General features: G+C 48.1%; 2 protein-coding genes across 17 annotated transcripts in view; one reads left to right on the plus strand and one right to left on the minus strand.

Annotated features, from left to right (window-relative positions):
* Nucleotides 1–9,576, minus strand: part of PRUNE1 (prune exopolyphosphatase 1) — a 30,031-nt gene extending 20,455 nt beyond the window's left edge. For 3 of the 4 annotated variants that reach the window (XM_037997981.2, XM_037997980.2, XM_008019311.3), the window contains exons 1-2: nucleotides 9,304–9,557; nucleotides 23–115 (exon numbers count right to left, since the gene is read on the minus strand). Coding sequence is in view for 2 of the 4 variants with exons in the window: in XM_008019311.3 (XP_008017502.2) it covers nucleotides 23–115; nucleotides 9,304–9,342 (132 nt within the window). In the remaining 2 variants the exon portion in view is untranslated. Of the gene's footprint in view, nucleotides 1–22; nucleotides 116–9,303 lie in introns of all 4 variants that reach the window. The other variant, XM_008019310.3, reaches the window with a different exon arrangement.
* Nucleotides 9,577–10,862: 1,286 nt separating this feature from the next.
* Nucleotides 10,863–21,110, plus strand: MINDY1 (MINDY lysine 48 deubiquitinase 1). 13 transcript variants are annotated; one of them, XM_073008403.1, is made up of 10 exons: nucleotides 10,863–11,674; nucleotides 15,274–15,785; nucleotides 16,189–16,246; nucleotides 16,639–16,703; nucleotides 17,325–17,483; nucleotides 17,980–18,085; nucleotides 18,431–18,573; nucleotides 19,668–19,818; nucleotides 20,162–20,317; nucleotides 20,574–21,110. In XM_073008403.1, the coding sequence occupies exons 2-10, from the start codon at nucleotides 15,342–15,344 to the stop codon at nucleotides 20,744–20,746; spliced, it is 1,455 nt and encodes a 484-aa protein (XP_072864504.1). In that variant the 5' UTR covers nucleotides 10,863–11,674; nucleotides 15,274–15,341; the 3' UTR covers nucleotides 20,747–21,110. The 13 variants fall into 13 exon arrangements, with proteins under 13 accessions (XP_072864504.1, XP_008017492.1, XP_008017490.1 ...); XM_008019301.3 differs by having other exon boundaries at nucleotides 10,864–11,674; nucleotides 15,002–15,785; XM_008019299.3 differs by having other exon boundaries at nucleotides 10,864–11,674; nucleotides 15,253–15,785.
* Nucleotides 21,111–21,209: the final 99 nt, after the last annotated feature.

The following is a 21,209-nucleotide window of genomic DNA, read 5'->3' on the forward strand; positions in this document are numbered from 1 at the left end:
GGTACTACTTTGTTTTACCCACCTTTGCTAGGTAAAAAGCCAGGGCGAGAGCAGACACCACAGAGTCCAAATCACAGGCTTCATTTCCCAGCACAACATGTAGAGGTCGGGACTCCTGGAGAAGAAGGAAAATGGGAAACTAACAAAAGTATCTCTATCCATTTCCACTTACCTTTTTTTTTTTTTTTTTTTAACATCTATATATATATTTGAGACAGGTCTCACTCTGTCGCCCAGGCTAGAATGCAGTAGCGTGATCACAGCTCACCGCAGCCTCAACCTCCTGCTACACTCAATCGATCCTCCTGCGTAGCTGGAACTACAGGAAAGCGCCACCATGCCCGGCTAATTTTTTGTATTTTTTGTAGAGATGGGATTTTGCCATGTTGCACAGACTGGTCTCAAATTCCTGGGCTCAAGAGATCCACCCGCCTCGGCCTCCCAAAGTGCTGGGATAACAGGTGTGAGCCACTGTGCCTGGCCTCTCCATTTACCTTATACTCATATAGGGCTTCACACACTTCCTCTCATTGATCTTCACAGAGAAGGTAGGTCCTCATTCCATAGATGGCATAAGTGTTTCAGCTAAGCTTATAGCATTCTACATATATCCAGTTTGTAGAAAAGTGTTCTTTCCTCCTATCTCCTTGAATGTTAACTTACAAAGCAGTAAATAAAGTTCTGATTTCTTATCTTCTTTGGGCACTCAAATAGTCAAAAAAGGGGATTTGGGGTAGCTGATATATTCAAGGCATGCTCTTGGGCATATCAACCCTGGTTGACTATTTCTTCCCACTTTCATAATAGGGAAAAGAATGCTTACACTTCTTTTTTGAGACAGAGTTTTGCTCATTGCCCAGGCTGAAGCGCAATGGTGCGATCTCGGCTCACTGCAACCTCTGCCTCCCAGGTTCTAGTGCCTCAGCCTCACGAGTAGCTGGGATTACAGGAATGCGCCACCACACCCAGCTAATTTTGTATTTTTAGTAGAGATGGGATTTCTCCATGTTGGTCAGGCTGGTCTCCAACTCCTGACCTCAGGTGATCTGCCCGCCTCGGCCTCCCAAAGTGTTGGGATTACAGGTGTGAGCCAGCGCGCCCGGCCAGATGCTTACACTTCTAAATCATGAGAACAGGTGAAGAGGCTTTGAGAATAAAGGTTAAAAGTAAGATCTAGTCCAAGGCCAGGCGTGGTGGCTGGCGCCTATAATCCCAGCACTTTGAGAGGCCGAGGCGGGCGGATCATCTGAGGTTAGGAGTTTGAGACCCTCCTGCCCAATATGATGAAACCCCATCTCTACTAAATATACAAAAATTAGCCAGGGGTGGTGGTATGCGCCTGTAATCCCAGCTACTCAGGAGAATTGCTTCAACCCGGGAGACGGAGGTTGCAGTGAGCCAAGATCGTGCCTTTTGTACTCCAGCCTGGGCAACAAGAGCGAAACTCTGTCTCAAATAAATAAATAAAATAAAACATACTAAAACTAGAGTGCCCAAAATCAAGGTGACAGGGTCTTGGGTTTTGTTTTGTTTTTAAGCATTTATTGAATGTGCCAGGCATTATTCTCATATTTTTTCATGCATTAATCAATCATTTAATCCTTAACCCGATGAGGCAGGTACTTATGTCATTTCATTCCAGGTATAAGCTTTCTGCTGGGTGGAATGAGACCAGAAAGCCTATGGCTCAGCATAGGGCACAATACTTCTCTCTTACCAGCTTACTTTTTTTTTTTGAGACAGGGTCTTACTTTGTTGCCCAGGCTGGAGGGCAGTGGTGCTATCTTGGCTCACGGCAACCTCTACCTCCTGGGTTCAAGTGATTCTCCTGCACCAGCCTCCTGAGTAGCTGGGACTATAGGCATGCGCCATGATGCCTGGCTAATTTTTGTATTTTTGGTAGAGATGGGGTTTTGCCATGTTGGCCAGGCTGGTCTTGAACTCCTGACCTCCAGTGATCCGCTCACCTTGGCCTCCCAAAGTGTTGGTGTGAGCCACCGTGCCCAGCCCATCAGTTTACTTTTGAATTTCTATCTCAGCCTGGTTTTGAGAGAAGATGGGATGAAACAGACAAAATGAGACACACTAAATATAGCAGGGTTTCTCAATTTCAGCATGACTGGTATTTTGGACCAGATACTTCTTTTTCATTTTTGTAACTTTTACTTTTCGAGACAGGGTCTCACTCTGTAACCCAGGCTGGAGTGCATGGCACAACCATGGCTCACTGCAGACTCCACCTCCCAGACTCAGGTGATCCTCCCACCTCAGCCTCCTGAGTAGCTGGGACTACAGGCACCCGCCACCATGCCCGACTAATTTTTTTTTTTTTTTTTTTTTGAGACAGAGTCTCATTCTGTCGCCCAGACTGTAGTACAGTGGTGTGATCTTGGCTCACTGTAACCTCCACCTCCTGGGTTCAAGAGATTCTCCTGCCTCAGCCTCCTGAGTAGCTGGGATTATAGGCACGTGCTACCATGCTTGGCTAATTTTTGTATTTTTAGTAGAGACGGGGTTTCACCATGTTGGTCAGGCTGGTCTTGGACTCCTCACCTCGTGATCCACCCGCCTCAGACTCCCAAAGTGTTGGGATTACAGGTGTGAGCCACTGCGCCCGGCCCTTTTTTTTTTTTCTTTGAGATGGAGTCTCACTCTGTCGCCCAGGTGGGAGTGCAGTGGCGCAATCTGGGCTCACTGCAACCTCTGCCTCCTGGGTTCAAGTGATTCTCCCCCTTCAGCCTCCCAAGTAGCTGTAGTAGACTACAGGTGTGCGCCACCACATCCAGCTAATTTTCGTATTTTTTAGTAGAGACAGGGTTTCACCATGTTGGCCAGGCTGGTCTTGAACTCAGGTGATCCGCCCGCCTCAGCTTCCCCAAGTGTTGGGATTACAAGCCTGAGCCACTGTGCCCAGCCAAATTTTTGCATTTTTTGAAGAGACGGGGTTTTACCATGTTGCCCATGCTGGTCTCGAACTCCTGGGCTCAAGTGACACAGCCACCTCGACCTCCCAAAATGACTGGATTACAGGCAGAGCCACCACGCCCAGCCGGATAATTCTTTTTTTTGTGGAGGCTGTCCTGTGCATTACAGGACATTTGGCAGGATCCCTAGCCTCTACCCACATGGATGCCAGTAGCACCCTAAGTCATGACCAACAAAAATGTCTCCAGACTTGCTGAATGTTCCCTGGGGGGCAAAACTGCCCCCAGTTGAAGAACTACTGGGTTACAAGAAGGTGAAAATCTATATACTCTGACTTCATCGGTCAGGGAAGATTTGCTAGACACAAGAGTTTAGCAAAGTGGGAAGGTTCAGAGGAGTAACACATAGCAAAGAACAGTTATCAACTAATGTAACTTTAGGAAAAAAAGGGAATCTAGGGAAACCTAGAATCATCTTCCCTATACAGGCTATCACTCCTTCTCTTCCCCCACTGGAAAGCCACAGCTCAGAAAGGGCAAATTGAGAAGACTTCTGGTGGTATCAATTGCCCCATCCAGTTACAAGATAGGTTTTTGTTTTTAAACCACCCTCTTCCCCATCTCCTACTCCCATCCCTGGAGAGAAATACAGAAGACAGAGGTTATCTGTCCGGGTTCGGCCCAAAGGGCCCCTAAGGAAGTTTCCCCTGAGGTCCTCCCCATGCCTGTTTCTCTAAGTCTACTTCAAGAGTGTGGAAGCAAAGGCCCATTCACTGGGATAGGGGCTTTACTTTTTCCCAAAGCAATAAGAGAATTCTACCCAATACCCCAGGTCCCATAGTAACTTCTCTGACTTGTAATTCCTCCTCCTGATACCAGAGACCTCTGTTTCCTGGAGACCAAGAACTGCCCAGATGGCTATGGACCAAAGTGACAGGAAAGCACTTGAGATAAGAGTCTGCAGAAATAACTTGCTCACTGAAGCAGTTAGGGGGAGCGAGTGTTCTCTAGAGAGGAAACGATATAAACATGAGGCATATGGCCGTGACTCTGGAGGAAAAACGTAAGAGCAGCGGAGAAAAGGCAGAGCAAGCAGGACAGATCTACCGCTGGGTCCAAAGAGACGCTGGAGAACCTTTCCACACTCATTTACATCAGTGTTGCTTCACTGCAAGCAGCGGCTGAATCAGGCTTATTTAGATCCTCATCATGAAGAGAACGCTAAGCAGAAAAGCACAAAATAGGGACCAAATACAACGGCATGGCTCTGAAGTCAGGAAAAACTATCTCCAGAGGAAGGTGAACAATGAACCCCTTGCACTCAGCCAAACCCAGACAGCAACCAGAAGGAATGAATACAAAAGGAATACTTTGGGACTTGCAGCAAATCTTGGAACTGGGGTGACCAAGGGAGGCAGCAGCATTCCTCTCCCCTGTCAACACCCACTGTCACCCCGGCCTGACTGGACTATTCACCACCCGCAAACCATGATGTGCACATTCCCAGCTCTGCCCTTTGCACTATTCGTTCTCTGTTTGAATGCAGAACTACTAATTGAAAAGATCACAGACTTTGGGGTTGAATCCCAGCTCTGCTTCTTACTTGTTGCAGGACTTTGGACCCTCGAAGCCTCATTTTCCTCATATAAAAATGAGAATAGGCCAGGTGTCGTGGTTCACACCTATAATCCCAGCACTTTGGGAGGTCGAGGTGGGCGGATCACCTCAGGTCAGGGGTTCGAGACCAGCCTGGCAAACATGGTGAAACTAAAACACACAAAAATTAGCCGGGCGTGGTGGCAGGTGCCTGTAATCTCAGCTACTCCAGAGGCTGAGGCAGGGAGAATTGCTTGAACCTGGGAAGTGGAGGCTGCAGTGAGCTGAGATCACACCATTGCACTCTAGACTGGGTAACAGTGTGAGACTCCATCTCAAAAAAAACAAACAAAAAATGAGAATAATATCGTAACCAATTTCATGACGTCGTTAGGAGGATTAAATGAGATACTACCATAAGTGCCTATGCTAGAAATAGTAATATGTGATCCTTCCCATCTTCTTTCTTTACTTCTCCCCATTGTTCAAGTCTACCTAATGTCTTTCTCTGTGAAGCCTTCCTGAACACCCAGTCCAGAGCAATCCTCTTCCTCTAAACCTCCAGCTTCTAGCACTTGTGGCTCTGAGACAGACCTTAACTTCTATCTTAAGGAGCTCCCTATCTTTTCATGGTCATGTATCCCTGATCCTTAACATGGCTTATGTGGTGGGTGACTATATACTTTATTGTTCAAACTGGTACACTTATGAGAATGAAAAGGGGTGCTATTAATGATTACACAGGGGAAAACCAAGACTGCCCTGGGCAAACCGGGTGTGGGGCTGCCCAACTTATAAGACATCATTCTCTTCTTTATTTAGGAAAACACATGTGTAACCCTTAATTCCAAGCCCATCCTCCACCAGCTGAAAGCACAAGCCAAACAACCTGTTTTCTGACCATCAGAGAAAGAGTTCAGGGAAAATACAGCTATACTTAGCAGCATGAGGAAATCTAAGCTGCCAATGGAAGAAATACCATCTGAGGGCCACAAGTAAATAAATACAAACTTTCTTTTCTTTTCTTTTTTTTTTTAAAGACCTACCAGTTGGCCAGGCGCGGTGGCTCACGCCTGTAATCCCAGCACTTTGGGAGGATGAGGCAGGCAGACAATGAAGTCAAGAGATTGAGACCGTCCTGGCCAACATGGTGAAACCCTGTTTCTACTAAAAATACAAAAATTAGCTGGGCATGGTGGCACATGCCTGTAGTCCCAGCTACTCGGGAGGCTGAGGCAGGAAAATCACTTGAACCTGGGAGGCGGAGGTTGCAGAAAGCTTCATGCAACTGCACTCCAGCCTGGCGACAGAGTGAGACTTCGTCTCAAAAAAAAAAAAATTAAATGAAAATAAATAAATGAATAAACACTCACTAGTTGAAAAGACTCTCTTATCCTGAAATGTTCTTTGTGGCCTCAAGAGGAGGGGGCAGGGAGGGGGTTCTAGGCCTGGCAAAGTAAACCACTTCCCTTCTAAAGCTGAATATGGTATGATAACTACTCTTCAGAATAGTTAATGGGGGAGAAAAATAAACAAGACAGAAAGCCAGAGAGAGACAAACCCTCTCAGCAGAGAAAATAGGAACAATACTGATGCCAGGACTACAAATTTCTTTTTTTTTTTTTTGAGACGGAGTCTCGCTCTGTCACCCAGGCTGGAGTGCAGTGGCCGGATCTCGGCTCACTGCAAGCTCCACCTCCCGGGTTCACGCCATTCTCCTGCCTCAGCCTCCCAAGTAGCTGGAACTACAGACGCCCACCACCTCGCCCAGCTGATTTTTTTTTTATTATTCTTTAGTAGAGATGGGGTTTCACCGTGTTAGCCAGGACGGTCTCGATCTCCTGACCTCGTGATCCGCCCGTCTCGGCCTCCCAAAGTGCTGGGATTACAGGCTTGAGCCACCGCACCCGGCCAGGACTACAAATTTCTAAGGAGAGCCAGCTCCTGATTCCTGCCTCATGCCTGAGAACTGCACACAGTACATTGTCCAAAGGCTCCAGGATGAACACCTAAAATGCAATGCAGCCCCAGCCTGAAGCAAAGATTTCTCCCCGCAGAAGTGAAAGATGAGTCACCATAAATAGGACATTTGGTTAAATAAGATTTTTTTTTTTAATGGAACATCCTATTGTCTCTGTGGCAGAGGCTGTAGAAAATTTCTCTGGTATCAAATACTAAAAATACAGTAGCAACGGGAGACTTGGCTGGATTACCAGCTGTCTTTATCCTGTGCAAAGAAGAGCATTCATGATTTTCTGAAAGTTATAATTAAACTGTAGTTTAACAGGAACATTCAAACTTAAGGATGTATCTGTCTAAATCATCTCTCTCTCTTTACACAAGAAACTTAACAGGGTGTCCTCTGGAGAACTGGATAGAGAGGAGAGAAGAAAAACGATCTTTATCTTTTTCATTCCATATCCCTTTGGTATTTAAATTTGTTCATGAAGTACACATTTACTACTTCTATAATTTAAAGCAATCTAGGCTGGATGTGGTGGCTCATGCCTGTAATCCCAGCACTTTGGGAGACCAAGGCAGGCAGATCACTTGAGGTCAGGAGTTCGAGACCAGCCTGGCCAACATGGTGAAACCCTGTCTCTACTAAAAATACAAAAATTATCCAGGCATGGTAGCGCAAGCTTGTAATCCCAGCTACTCAGGAGGCTGAGGCAGAAGAATCGCTTGAATTCAGGAAGTGGAGGTTGCAGTGAGCCGAGATTGCACCACTGTACTCCAGCCTGGGCGACAGTGAGAGTTCACCTCAAAAAAAAAAAAAAAAAAAAAAAAAAATTAAAGCAATCTAAATTGTTGGCATCTACCAGTATGTCTTGCCATCAGTTCACCTGTTAACCTTCCGAGAGTCTAATTTTCTCATTTCTCCAGGCCCTGGAGAGGCTATGTGATGATGAAAGCTCTAAGACACAATCTCAACTTTCACAAGTTCACAAGTTTGAAAGGAAGAGCTAGATCTTGCTCCCTGGGGGACGAATGCAGGTAGAGAAAGGTCAGGATTCCAGCAATATTGGAAAAATCAAGTATTTTTCCAGCTTCATATTGCTGTAGAGAATATACTATTAGGGCTGGGTACAGTGGCTCACACCTATAATTCCAGCACTTTGGGAAGCCAAGCCAGAGGGATTGTTTGAGTCCAGGAGTTCGAGACCAGATTGGGCAGCATGGCGAGACCCTGTCTCTACAAAAATACAAAAAATTAGCCCTGCATGGTGGCACTGCCTATAGTCGCAGCTTTTTCGGGAGGCTGAGGTGGGAGGATCACTTGAGTCAGGGAGGTGATCACACCATTGCACTCCAGCCAGGGCAACAGAGTGAGACCCTGGCTCAAAATAAATAAACAAATACAAAATAAAAATAGAGAATATACTGCTAACCTGGGGGTGGGGGGAGGCTCTGGAGGATATATGTTGGAGAATAGATGCATGCAAAGAAATACTATTTAGTGAGGTTTCAGGTCCAAGGGCACTTTACCACATGGTGGAAGAGACCAGTCATTTGGGTTACTGGGGGGGGGGGGAAATCCAACTGTTTAGCACTTAGAATGGTGCCCCCAAAACTCTACATTAGTCCTGTGGTGGAATCAGACGTAACAAAAAGGGATTGGTTCCAAATGACCTTATGCATTGAAATAACTCCCCAAATTTGTTTTTCACAAGGAAAATGTCTATGTAATTGGTGTTAAAATGGACCTTCTCCCCAATTCAATATGAAGACAATTCATTTATTCCAGCAGCTGAGTCTGCAGCAGGAATTAAGTGACTTTCAGGATTTGTTAAAGAACAGAATCTGTCCCCCAGGGGAATTTGTTGAGTTTCAGATATCTAAAAAGGAAAGCTCCGCAAGCCATCTGTCTAGGTTTCTTCAGGGCAGTATAACTCAAAGTAGAGGGGCCGGGTGACCTCCTGGAGTCTGTCTCTGGTTAGCTTTTTGCTGCTAACTGGGGATAAGAGCCTAATGCCTCATGACGGCTCAGCATGGCTCGGTGAGTCCAACTGGCTCAGAGAGCACCAAAAATAAGCCACAAAGCATTCCGTAGTCATATTTATGGTTTTGATTCTAAACACACTTTGTGCTTATCCCTTCCAAGTGGAGAATTTTTATGTAATGTGTGTGCGTTAAGGCCAAAGGAGAAACCTGGAGGCAAAGGAATGCTGGTTGTGGGTCAACAAATATGCCTGATGGATTATGTATGTTTGGTTTAAAAACACTGACTTAAAGTAAAATACCGTGACTACTTCTAACTTAGAAATGAGTTCAGCCCGCCAGACAGAAACCGCCATTCAGAGGAAATAAAGCCGTGAGCACCGGTTCCCTCCACACCCGCGAGGTTCACCTGGAGGCCAATGGGCCAAGCGAGGCCTTGGGAACGGAGAACTCAAAGAGGGGCGGGGAGAAAAGAATAAACACACCTCGCGGGGCTCGGTTGGCGGCCGCACAGTCCTGGTCCTTTTGACGGAACTGACCGAGATGACAGCAAGCAGAGGCTCAAATGCAGGATTCAGACCCAAGACTTCTCCCAGCTCTCGGGCGGACCCCAAAGGCGGGGAGCCAAAAACCGGGAGACTAAGCAAGCAGCATTCTCACGCTCCTAAGCTGGCTTCTCGCTCCTCGCTCCTCATGCCCCAAACCTGATCAGGCCCCAACCCCCCTCCCCACAACTCAGTGTTCCCTCCACACGGACCGTCGAGGCTCCCCAGATCCCACGTCTTCGTCCCTCCTGGACCTCGTGCTGCATTCCTTACAGTCACATACAGGGATCGGTTACCTGTAGAGCAGCTCGACAATCCTGCAGGTAGTCCTCCATGATGAAGCCCAAAGTACGCCGTCGCCCCTGGTCGAGGAGAGGTGCCCGTGGTCGAGGAGAGGTTTCCCCGGCGAATGCACCCCGCCCGGGACTCAGGGGCTAGAGGCCAGAGTCAGGAGGCGGGACTCGAACCCGCCACACGGCGAATCGGCCTCCGACCCCGGGAGGAAGTGCGTAACCGGGTGCTCCGAGCTCGGCGTCGCCCCTCCCCCAGCGGCGGAGGCGGGGCTCTACGCCCAGAGGCTCCTGGGACGTCTTTCCGGAGAGGCCAAGCGGGTGTGGCGTGGGGCGACGTGGGAAACGTAGTCCTGCGGCTCCGCAATGTCCCTAGCTACCGAGGGAAGGAGCGTTTTCTGAGGGATCCGTTGTTTGGTAAACAAATGTGTATGTGTCACAGTAACCCATTATTGTGGCATCTGAACTTTCCCTCTCAGATCAGGCTAAGTATAACATCTTTCCATATATCACACCGAGCATCCGGTTGACATTTTAAATGACACTTGGCAAAACAGATCATCTTCTTTCCCGAAATTCTGCCCTTTACCAAACTGATTCAATCGCCACCAATTTTGTGGTTGTTCATGTTAGGAGAACATTAGAATAATCTTTGACCCCTCTTGTTTACCTAACACCTACAGTCTCCTGCCAACTCCTGCTGCTTCTCCCTTTGCAACTCTGTAGCCTGTTTTTTTCCTACAGCCTCCGCAAATATCTTCTCCTTCCTTTCTTGGACGGTTGTAACCTTGACTTTTTGCTCTCTGCCACCCTAATTGTTCCAACTGCTCTTTCAGCCTTTAGAGTTGCTTGAAGTTTCATCCTGTGGCGGCCCTGTACATAGAGTTTTAGGGAACCCTTCAGAATGTAGAGTTAGGTTCCAGCCTCCCTTAACTGCCACTTTGCAGCCGCAGGGTAGTGCAAGTACTGTAAATAAATGGACACTCATCATCAAAAATTCCTTCATTTATTTATCTATCGCTTTATTTCCTACCATCAGCCTCACACCAGCTTTTCCTGCTTCCCCAGCTGTAAATCGAGAGGAGGTGACTGATGAGAGGCCTGTGGTGGAACCAAGATCCAGAGCACAGGGGTGTTGGATCACCTGCCTGCTCTGCCAGTTCTTTTTTCTTCTTCCTCTTCTTCTTGAGATGGAGTCTTGCTCTGTCATCAGGCTGGAGTGCAGTGGCAGGATGTTGGCTCACTGCAACCTCTGCCTCCTGGGTTCAAGTGATTCTCCTGCCTCAGCCTCCCAAGTAGCCGGGGCTACAGGTGCGTGCCACCATGCCCTGCTAATTTTTGTATTTTTAGTAGAGATAGGGTTTCACTATGTCTGCCAGGTTGGTCTTGATCTCTTGACCTCATGATTTGCCCGCCTCGGCTTCCCAAAGTGCTGGGATTACAGGCGTCAGCCATCACGCCCAGAGCCTGGGGCTTCTTCCACACCCTCTGCACTCTACCAGGTGCACAACCCAACCAGTTTCATTTCTAGACTTAAAAATGATACAGCAAGGACTTGGAAAGGACCTCTATGGAGGGCTCCAGAGGGAAAAGAGCTGGGTTTGTTTGTTTGTTTTTAACATTAACTGAGTAATATATGCAAATATCGTGCTCTTTGGTCCTGCTTCTGTGGATCGAGAGCAAAGGACTGCCATACCCAGAGAGACAGCCCAGATCCAACAAGCTGCTTCTGTCCAGCCCTGCTCCTCCCCACTCAGCAAGGGCACTTGCTCTTCCCTATTCTCACCAGAGAGGCACAAGCGCTCCGTCCCTTCCAGAGGCAGGCGGAGGGAAGAGAAAGGGTCTGTTGTTTTTCTCTCCTGTTTCTTGCTCCCTCTCTGCTGATCATAAAGCTGCTGACCGGGTCAGAAAGCCCTGATGGAAATCCACCAGCGCTGGGCAGGCCCCTCCTCCTCCAGGGAGCTTGTCCTTGCCTAATTTTTCTTCGTCCCGATGAGAACAAAAAAGAGAGAGAGAGAAGAAAAGAAAAACCACAAACTTCCTTTGAAAACCAGCTTGTAGTCAGGGCCTGGAGCGCATGCCCTAGACTCGGACTCAGGAATCCTGAAGACTCTCTGAGTGACCTGGAGCACCTGGGCTCCGCCCCTGCCTGCCTTCACCCTCTCCAGTGCCCCCAGTACTGGGCGTGAGTCCGGAAGTGGCCACAACCAAGCCTGTACCGTCGCTCGCAAAGCTGTGTAAACCTGTATAAGCTCAGGCGTTGACAGCTGGAAGGCAGCTGGCACTGGCAGACCCCCTCATTGCACCTATCTTCCCCATCGCATTGCCACAGCTGAACCCTCCTTCTCAATCTTGGAACAGCACCCACTTCTTTAAGGTAAAAACTTTATTTTAATCATCTTCTTCACTTCTTCTCCCACCCCTCTCCATTTCCTCTCCAGCTCTGGGGAGCTGACACCTGCTGTCCTTCCACCTTTGGTCTACAAGTCTGGATTGCTTAGAGGAGCTAAGTCAGGAGAGAGATGTAAAGGGGATGCTGCTTGGTCCTCCTCCTTTTAATGAAAGCACGAAACCCTCCCCCTCTCCTTATGAGCAAGTAGACAGGGCACTGTGGCCATGGTTGATATATTCTGAGATGAAAATCTAAACTATTGATTGCATGAAGACGTAGGTCAGACTGAGAAAGAGATTGGTGTGGGACAGTAAGGGAATTGTTCCTACGGAGAGGAAGAGTGTCTTCTTGAAGTTACATACCTGTTTTACATGCTTCTTCCAACTTTTGGCTCTGTACTGCCATTGATGAGGGAGGAGCCAGGGTTATTTTAATTCCCTCACCCACCACCTTAATTCCAGCTGGAGAAGAAGTGTAGGACTTGAGGAGCTGAGAAAGAGGAGGAGGAGAATGAAACTTTGGTTTGTCTGACTATCCTCTCTCTCATTCTTTCCTACTCTGAGATACTCCATGCCCTCCCCAGCAGGATTGGACCTGGTAGAGTAGAAACCTTCCATTACATTTCCTGCCCCTGCCTCTTAAGACTTAGCCCATTTAGCTCTGCCCAGTTCCTCTGAGACCCTACTCCCCCAGGTGTCCACTCCTGGGTTCCTTTGGCTCACCTCTCCAGCCAGCTAGCTGCCCAACCCCACTTCATCATTGATCATTTCTGGCACTGGACAGAAAATATAAAAACTGAGGCCTGTTTTTCTTTTCTTTTTTTTTTTTTTCTGAGACAGAGTCTAACTCTTGTCACCCAGGCTGGAGTGCAGTGGCACAATCTTGGCTTACTGCCATCTCCACCTCCGGGATTCAAGCAGTTCTCCTGCCTCAGCCTCCTGAGTAGCTGGGATTACAGGCACCCACCACCACGCCTGGCTAATTTTTGTAGTTTTAGTGGAGACGGGGTTTCACCATGTTAGCCAGGCTGGTCTTGAACTCCTGACCTCAGGTGATCCACCCGCCTTGGCCTCCCAAAGTGCTGGGATACAGGTGTGAGCCACTGTGCCCAGGCCTGCTTTTCTTCAAGCTTTTTTACTTTTCCAGGCTCTGGCATCTGCTTTGAGGTTCACCCTAAGTGTCATTTAAGGGGAGAAGAAAAGGAGAGAGAGAAAGAGAGAGAAAAAAAAGTCTAAGGCCTGCAGGCAGTTTTTGCTACTCTGATTCTAAATTAACAACAAGTAAATGATATGCAGCTAGCATAAACATACGTGAATCAAGAGGATAATCAATTTGAGTGACTAGGCTTATTCTATTTCAGTAACTTTAATGTTCCTCAACCTCATCTCCCAGGCCTTCCCCTAGCCCCAAATTCATGTAGTTTTATAAGAAGGAAGCAGTCTCAGGTTGGGAGGAGGATGGGGAAAAGACAAGATTTCTAACCAGTTTAATTTATTTTATTTTGTTTTATTTTATTTTTGAGATGGAGTTTCGCTCTGTCGTCCAGGCTGTAGTGCAGTGTCACAATCTCAACTCACTGCAACCTCTGCCTCCTGGGTTCAAGCAATTCTCTCACCTAAGCCTCCTGAGCAGCTGGGACACAGGCACGCGCCAACACACCTGGCTAATTTTTGTATTTTCAATACAGAGAGGGTTTCGCCATGTTGGCCAGGATGGTCTCGATCTCCTGATCTCAAGTAATTTGCCCACCTCAGCCTCCCAAAATGCTGGGATTACAGGTGTGAGCCACCACGCCTGGTCCCTAACTAGTTTAATTTCTCCCTGTTTCTCTCCTTGATAAAGAGTGGGAGGGGAGCAAGGAGATTAAAGGGAGATGTTTTCCAAAGGGCAGGATTTGTGGTTTTTTATTATTTATACCCACAGCATTAGTTAAATGTCTATCTGTACTTGCCTCAATGTGCCTCTAGTGCTGATAGTGCCTCTAGTGCTGATAGTGCAGGTTAAACCGGTCCAGTGTTCACATCTAAAACGACCTGGATAGGATTGGGTGCAGTGGCTCATGCCTGTAATCCCAGCACTTTGGGAGGCTGAGGTGGGAGGATCACCTGAGGTCGGAAGTTTGAGACCAGCCTGACAAACATGGAGAAAACCCGTCTCTACTAAAAAATACAAAATTAGCCGGACATGGTGGTGCATGCCTGTAATCCCAGCTACTTGGGAGGCTGAGGCAGGAGAATCACTTGAACCCAGGAGGCAGAGGTTGTGGTGAGCTGAGATTGCACCACTGCACTCCAGCCTGGGCAACAAGAGCAAAACTCCGTCTCAAAAAAATAAAGATAAATAAATAAAACCACTTGGATGGGAATAGACATAAAACTTCAGGTAGGTGAATGTAGAGGGAGTATTGTTAAGTAAATTAATAATCAGCATTTTCATATTTCATAGAAATAGCGGGCAAGAGAGTATCTCTGGGTTTAGGCAGTTTCTGGAAGAAAAAAAAAATGAACTGAGGAAAAGTTGCTGTCTCAACTCTAGCTGTCAAGAGATGCTTACTCTGTCCAGGCACCGTGGCTCATGCCTATAATCCCAGTCCTTTGACAGGCTGAGGAGGGTGGATTACTTGGGCCCCCAGGAGTTGAGACCAGCCTGGGCAACAAAGCAAGACCCTGTCTCAATTTAATTAAAATAAATTTGAATATCTTTATTAATTTTTTTTTTTAAAGAGAAGCTTACTGGAAGAACTTGTGGGGAGTGCTTTTTGTGCCCCTAATCTGAAGTCACTTATTAAAACCAGTCTCTGATTCCAGTCACCCCCTACCTACATTTCCCCTCCCAGCTTACAGGAAACCCCTCCCAAGGCCTTTATACTGTGGTCTCGTATTGCGTATGGTTCGGAAGAGCCCTTTGAGGAGGAAGACTTCCCCTTCCTCACCAGCATTTCGCCTTTAGGGGCATGACACTGACTCTGTGCCTCCTCCATTCTTCACCCCAAGCACTATGTGACTGTTAATCTTTTTATCCTTGGGTGAGGCAGAGAGAAGGTATCCCTAAAAATACAAGCAGCCTGTGTATGCTTAGTATGTTGTGTGAAGGGGCAGGGTGTGGGGTAGGGCAGAGGAATTATACCTGTGAGGGAATATGGCTATGAGGGGGTTACTGATGTGATGCCTATTAGAGTAAGCTAAAGATCATCATATTAATAACCATTAGCGTAGATTTAACATTTCTTTCTCCACCTCTTTTCCTTCTTTCTCCTTTGTGCTCTCCCTTTCTCTCTGTCTTTTCTTCCTTCCCTGTCACGATCTGTTTCAGGGAAGCTGACTCCACCCATGTCTTCAGTCCCACCAGTCTTCCCTCCGCCCTGTGCCCTCTTGGTCTCATCTGGTCACAGCAAGTTAGAGGTGGAAAGAGCTTAGCACAGGACCCTTCTGTTTACACATATACTGCCCCTAGCCAGGAGTGACTGCACAAACACTAACCAGCCTTCTACACTACATTCCTTTTCCAAGACTTATCTGGGTTAGTTTGCTTTCCAGCCCACTGATTTTCTTCTTACTGAACAGGTCCCTCTTTTGCATCCCAAGCCTGGCTTAGGCAAGTCCCTGAGGTCAGTAAACACCTTCAGTGCCCCTCAGCTGAGTCCCTTTTGACTATGGAACACTATCAGCCTGAGGATCCGACCCCTGGTAAGGCCGGGACTGCAGAAGCAGTCATCCCTGAAAACCATGAGCTTCTGGCAGGCCCACATGAGCACCCTCAGAACGCAGATGCAAGAGATGCTGATGGGGAGGCTGGAGAACGGGGCCAAGCTTTGCTGCCTGGCCAGTGTGGGGACAACCTTGAGTCCCCTCTGCCTGAAGCTAGCTCAACTCCACTGGGGCCAACCCTTGGGACACTGCCTGAAGTAGAGACAATGAGGGCATGCTCCATGCCCCAGGAGCTTCCTCAGTCCCCCAGGACCCGACAGCCTGAGCCAGATTTCTACTGTGTCAAGTGGATCCCTTGGAAAGGAGAACGGACACCTATCATCACCCAGAGCAGTAACGGCCCTTGCCCTCTCCTTGCCATCATGAATATCCTCTTTCTTCAGTGGAAGGTAAGAGAACACCCAGTTAGGGGTGCAAAAAATATCAGGGAGTACTCTTCCCTGACCTACTTCCTTGATCATCCTGATATTCTCAAACCAGTCAAAACTTTTCAGATTATTCTCCATATTTCTCCAACTTGAGCAAATGAGATAAGATGTTCCTAAAAACAACAACAACAAAAAAAAAAAAAAAAAAAAAAAAAAAAGAGGAAGATCTGTCCTACCCCTGTATCTCCTACTCCCTAGCAAATGCACATGCCTTGCAAGATTTCACATTCATTCCCTTGTGCCAGTTGCAAGCCTTTTTTCCTACCCCACCCTACTACTGGAGCTCCCCCTTGCCTTTCCATGGGTTCTTCCTTTAGTGCTCTTTGGGGGAAAGCACACACGTGATCACCCCTTCTGCCTCCAGGTGAAGCTCCCCCTGCAGAAGGAAGTGATCACGTCGGATGAGCTCATGGCCCATCTTGGTGAGTGATTGGGCCTTGAAGAGGAATTACCCAAAGGGTTCCAGAGCTATGCACCCAGCCAGAAATCCAGACTATTCAGGGAATCTCCATTTGGGGGTTCTGATATGGCAGGGAGGGTAAGGGTCTATGGGGCTTCTCTGCAAGGCTGGATAATGAAAAGCAAAGGTGTCGGGAGTCCTGGGTTGTAACACCAATTCTGCCCTTAGCTTTTGTATCTGACCCTGGGTGGGCCCTTCACCTTTATGAGCCTGTTGCTTCCTTTGAGAAACAAAGAGTCCGGATTAGACTCTAAGTCTTTTCCAGCTCTGAAAATCTGTGTTCTGTGACATTACCCGAGGAAACTTAGCTTGTGAGGCAATTGGTGGGGTAAGCTAAGAGGTCCTGTCTTGTAGGAAACTGCCTCCTGTCCATCAAGCCCCAGGAGAAGTCAGAGGGACTTCAGCTTAATTTTCAGCAGGTAAGGCAAAAGGTCTGCAGGCATAGGGGTTTGCAGGTTTGTGAGGGGACATCTTGAAATACTAAGAGAAGCTTTTGTTGTTCTTCAGAGGTTTCCTTGAACCATGATTTTATTCTGCAGGAGTCAAAGGAGAGTTTATCTTTGTCCTAGAAAATATGTTCATTGGCCGAGTGCTCACACCTGTAATCCCAGCACTTTGAGAGGCCAAAGCGTGAGGATCACTTGAGGCCAGGAGTTCGAGGCCAGCCTGGGCAACATAATAATACCCCTGTCTCTACAAAAAAAAAATTTTTTTTTCAAGAATTAGCCAGGTATGGCGGTGCGTGCCTGTAGTCCCAGCTACTCAGGAGGCTGAGGTGGGAGGGTCACTTGAAACCAAGAGTTTGAGGCTGTAGTGAGCTAGGATGACACCACTGCACTCCAGCCTGGATGAAAGAATGAGACTTAAACTCTAAAAGAAAAACAATGTTCATAGAGAAGGGTTGAGGCAAGGGAGAAATGGAGTGGCTTGTAAGAGAATCGCGAAAGAAAAGCAACAAGGTTAATTTTTAATTTCTGGAGGTGGAAGTGGAGTGGTGGGAGAAAAGGCTAGAATGTCCATCATCTTTTTTCTACCCCCAGAATGTGGATGATGCAATAACAGTGCTGCCTAAACTGGCCACAGGTCTGGATGTCAATGTGCGATTCACAGGCGTCTCTGATTTTGAGTATACACCTGAGTGCAGTGTCTTTGACCTACTAGACATACCTCTGTACCATGGCTGGCTTGTTGATCCACAGGTGAGGGTGGGAGGGCCCACTGGGACCTTATCCAGCTTAAGCTGACATGAGAGAGGCAAATTTTTGTGGGGTAGAGGTTAGGGAGTTAGGGGTTAGAATGGCTTGGGAGGGAAATAGGGTTTGGAGACTGGACCCAGTGCAGAAGTCCTTGAATTTTAACCAATTTTGGGGATAACATGCAAATACAAGCAAACTACATGCAAATAGGTCAGTTCTTTAGACATCAAAAATTCAGGAACCAGATGGGTTTGGTGATACATGCCTGTATTCCCAGCTACTTGGGAGGAGTTCGGGGCCAGTCTAAGCAACATAGCAATCCTATGATGAATGGTTCCTGAAATTTTTTTTTTTTTTTTTTTTTTTGAGAGACGAAAAAGAAACAGTGTTTAGGAACCATTCATCATAGGGTTGTAGACCTTGTGAGCTTTGTTCATTTCCTTCCTTAAAAAAAAAAATATCCCAATTTTTTTGGTATCCTACCATCCCACTACTCAAGCAGAGTCCTGAGGCTGTGCGTGCAGTTGGGAAACTGAGTTACAACCAGCTGGTGGAGAAGGTCATCACCTGCAAACACTCCAGTGACACCAACCTCGTGACGGAAGGTGACATTCCTCCCCTTCTCATGAATAGTCTGTGGAGGGAATGATGGCTACTTAGGCTTATTTTTTATTGTGTGTCATCTCCCACCACATCCCACTAGGTATAAGCTTCACAAGAAGGAGCTTGGGGAATTTCTGTTTAGTTCATTGGGGTATCCCCAGTGCCTGGCATGAGGTAGCTGCTCTGTAAGTATTTGTTAGGTGAATGAATACAGCCAGGTTTCAAGAAAGGGACGTCAGAAGGTGGGACTGACCCCCGGGGCTTTTGACAGGGGCTCTCTGGATGGTCCTTCCTGTTGTGGACCTTGAATTCAAGCCAAGTGTCCCTCAACTTGTCCCCTCTGGCAGGCCTGATTGCAGAGCAGTTCCTGGAGACCACCGCGGCCCAGCTGACCTACCACGGACTGTGTGAGCTGACAGCAGCTGCTAAGGAGGATGAACTTAGTGTCTTTTTCCGAAACAACCACTTTAGCACCATGACTAAGCATAAGGTAATGCGAGTTTGAGGGCGGCGGGCTGCGGTGCTGTCATTTCCTGGTGTCTTTTTCTCATGGGTCCAGCTGGGATCAGCTAGATTAAGCCGTGGTAGCAAGTGACCCGTCAAATCCCTGTGGTTTACCACAACAAAGGTTCATTTCCCGCTCCTGGTGCATGTCCACTGTGAACTGGCTATGGTTCTGTCCCATACCATTTTCACTCTGGGACCCAGCTGACAAAAGATCCTTTATCTGGAATATATGCGGGAACACAGAGAGGGGGGCACTGTGCATCCATGCTTAGAGCTTCTGTTTGGAAATGACACATGTCATTTCTGCTCACATCTTCTGGCCAGAGCAAGCAAGCCATAAGGGATAAGCCTGCCGTCGATGGTACAGGAAAGCCCGATCCTCGCCTAGGAGGGGGCAGTGGAAGTTTTGAACAATGCTGGTCTTCAAAAGTTAGAAACTGCCAAAGTTCTCTAGGATTTGAGCAGCAGAGGAAGGGGTCTCTGGTTCTCAAAGGATTTATCCTAAGAGCCATCAGGCAAGCCCAGAGAACAACAGGAAATGGGGGGAGCAGGGTCTTGTGTGGCATCTCAGCCCCAACGACTCCATGCCATGCTTGGCCAGAATGACCGTGCTCACACCCAACTGGACATACACTCAGACATCCCTTCCCCCCAAGGCCACACATATTTATAAAAGGTCCACATGCTGAGGGGCTGGGTGCGGTGGCTCATGCCTGTAATCCCAGCACTTTGGGAGGCCGAGGAGGGCGGATCACGAGGTCAGGAGGTCGAGACCATCCTCCCTAACATGGTAAAACCCCATCTCTACTAAAAAAATACAAAAAATTAGCCAGGCATGGTAGTGGGTGCCTGTAGTCCCAGCTACTCGGGAGGCTGAGACAGGAGAATGGCGTGAACTCAGGAGGCGGAGCTTGCAGTGAGCGGAGATCACACCACTGCACTCCAGCCTGGGTGATAGAGCGAGACTCTGTCTCAAAAAAAAAAAAAAAAGGTCCACATGCTCATACAGAGATTTCTGGCAGTGAACTGCCTCTGTATCACCTGTCCCCGCAGTGAGCTCTGTTCTTTTCTTTGTAGAGTCACTTATACCTACTGGTCACTGACCAGGGCTTTCTACACGAGGAGCAAGTCGTATGGGAGAGCCTGCACAATGTGGATGGAGACAGCTGCTTTTGTGACTCCGACTTTCACCTGAGTCATTCCCTGGGCAAGGGGCCTGGAGCAGAAGGTGGGAGTGGCTCCCCAGAAAAGCAGCTGCAGGTAGACCAGGTGTGTAGGGCACTTAGGAAAAGTGCAGAGAGCACATGTGCCTCAGGGAGCTTTTTGCCACATACATTTTAACCGCTAGAGGCCATGTGAATCCATGCCTCTTTCTCTGGGTTACCTCAGATCGTCTCCTCACTTGGTGTGTATTCTCTGGCACCACAGATAATGCATTTGGCTGTGTCTGCTGCTCCGTAGGGAGAAAGAGCTAGAGAATTTGAGGGATGTGGAAAAACTGATTTGGAAACCTCCCCTGAATAGCCACAACTCTGGGCCTCAGCCCACTGTACAACTCTTGTTCTCCCCAGGACTACCTGGTTGCTCTGTCCCTGCAGCAGCAGCAGCCACAAGGCACGCTGGGGCTCACCGACTTGGAGCTGGCCCAGCAGCTTCAGCAAGAGGAGTATCAACAGCAGCAGGCAGTGCAGCCAATGTGGACGCGGACACGGGCCCTGTCACCGCAGGTGGGCTGCTGCCCGGGCGCCCACACTCCCGGTTTCCACCTCATGCTTTGCCGGGTCCAGAACACCTATTATTCCTGCACTGGTCTCTTCAAGGTTTCTTCTCTCAGGGCCCTTCCCCTGCCTGTCCCTCTCCCCTGGAGACCCTTCCTATCTTCCTCTCCCTACTCCCTGTCCCAATCCTGACACCCCTCCTTCTAGAATCTCTTCTTGTGCGCTTCCAAGGAAGTTCAGTGACCGATTGTTAAATTCGATACAGGGGAGAGGAGCCACATCTGGACGCCCAGCTGGGGAGCGTCGGCAGAGGCCGAAGCACGAGTCAGACTGCATTCTGCTGTAGCTCTGCCCCAGTGCCAGGCTGGCCTGCCCCTTCCAGAGGCTATGGCTAGTTGGCTTGCTCCCCCGCCTCCATCCCTAAGATGTGCTGGATAACTTATTTATGGACTATTGGGGATCAGAGCAGGCGACAAATGCCAGGGTCAGACTTGGTAATGTCCTTGACCTCACGTGCTGCTGCCTTCTCTGCCTCCCACCCAGGACAACATTAGGATTGGTGGGTTTCTGGTTCTCAACTTCCAGCCCCTGAATAGTCACACGTATATACAGACTAAGGCTCTGGGGTGAGGTCCCTATCTGGAATGCATTTCTCCTGCTTCCCATCCCTGCTGCCTGGATGCTCCTGATCACCTAGGCAGGCCTGTCTCCAGTTGTTTCAGAGCTTAATTTGGGTTTCTATCTCTGTTATTTGTAATGCCTTCCTGGGGTTTGGAAATAAAACTTCTGGCCTGGCACGGTGGCTCACGCCTGTAATCTCAACAGTTTGAGAGACTGAGGCGGGCGGATCACCTGAGGTTAGGAGTTTGAGACCAGCCTGCCCAAAAAGGTGAAACCCCAT

The sequence above is a fragment of the Chlorocebus sabaeus genome, chromosome 20 (assembly GCF_047675955.1).
Source record: "Chlorocebus sabaeus isolate Y175 chromosome 20, mChlSab1.0.hap1, whole genome shotgun sequence".
Classification (NCBI taxonomy): Eukaryota; Metazoa; Chordata; class Mammalia; order Primates; family Cercopithecidae; genus Chlorocebus; species Chlorocebus sabaeus.

Coding starts and splice junctions, on each gene's coding strand:
- MINDY1 (XM_073008403.1), top strand. CDS start 15,342: ATGGAACACTATCAGCCTGAGGATCCGACCCCTGGTAAGGCCGGGACT. Junction 16,704..17,324: donor TTCAGCTTAATTTTCAGCAG/GTAAGGCAAAAG, acceptor TTCTACCCCCAG/AATGTGGATGATGCAATAAC. Junction 17,484..17,979: donor GCTGGCTTGTTGATCCACAG/GTGAGGGTGGGA, acceptor CCACTACTCAAG/CAGAGTCCTGAGGCTGTGCG.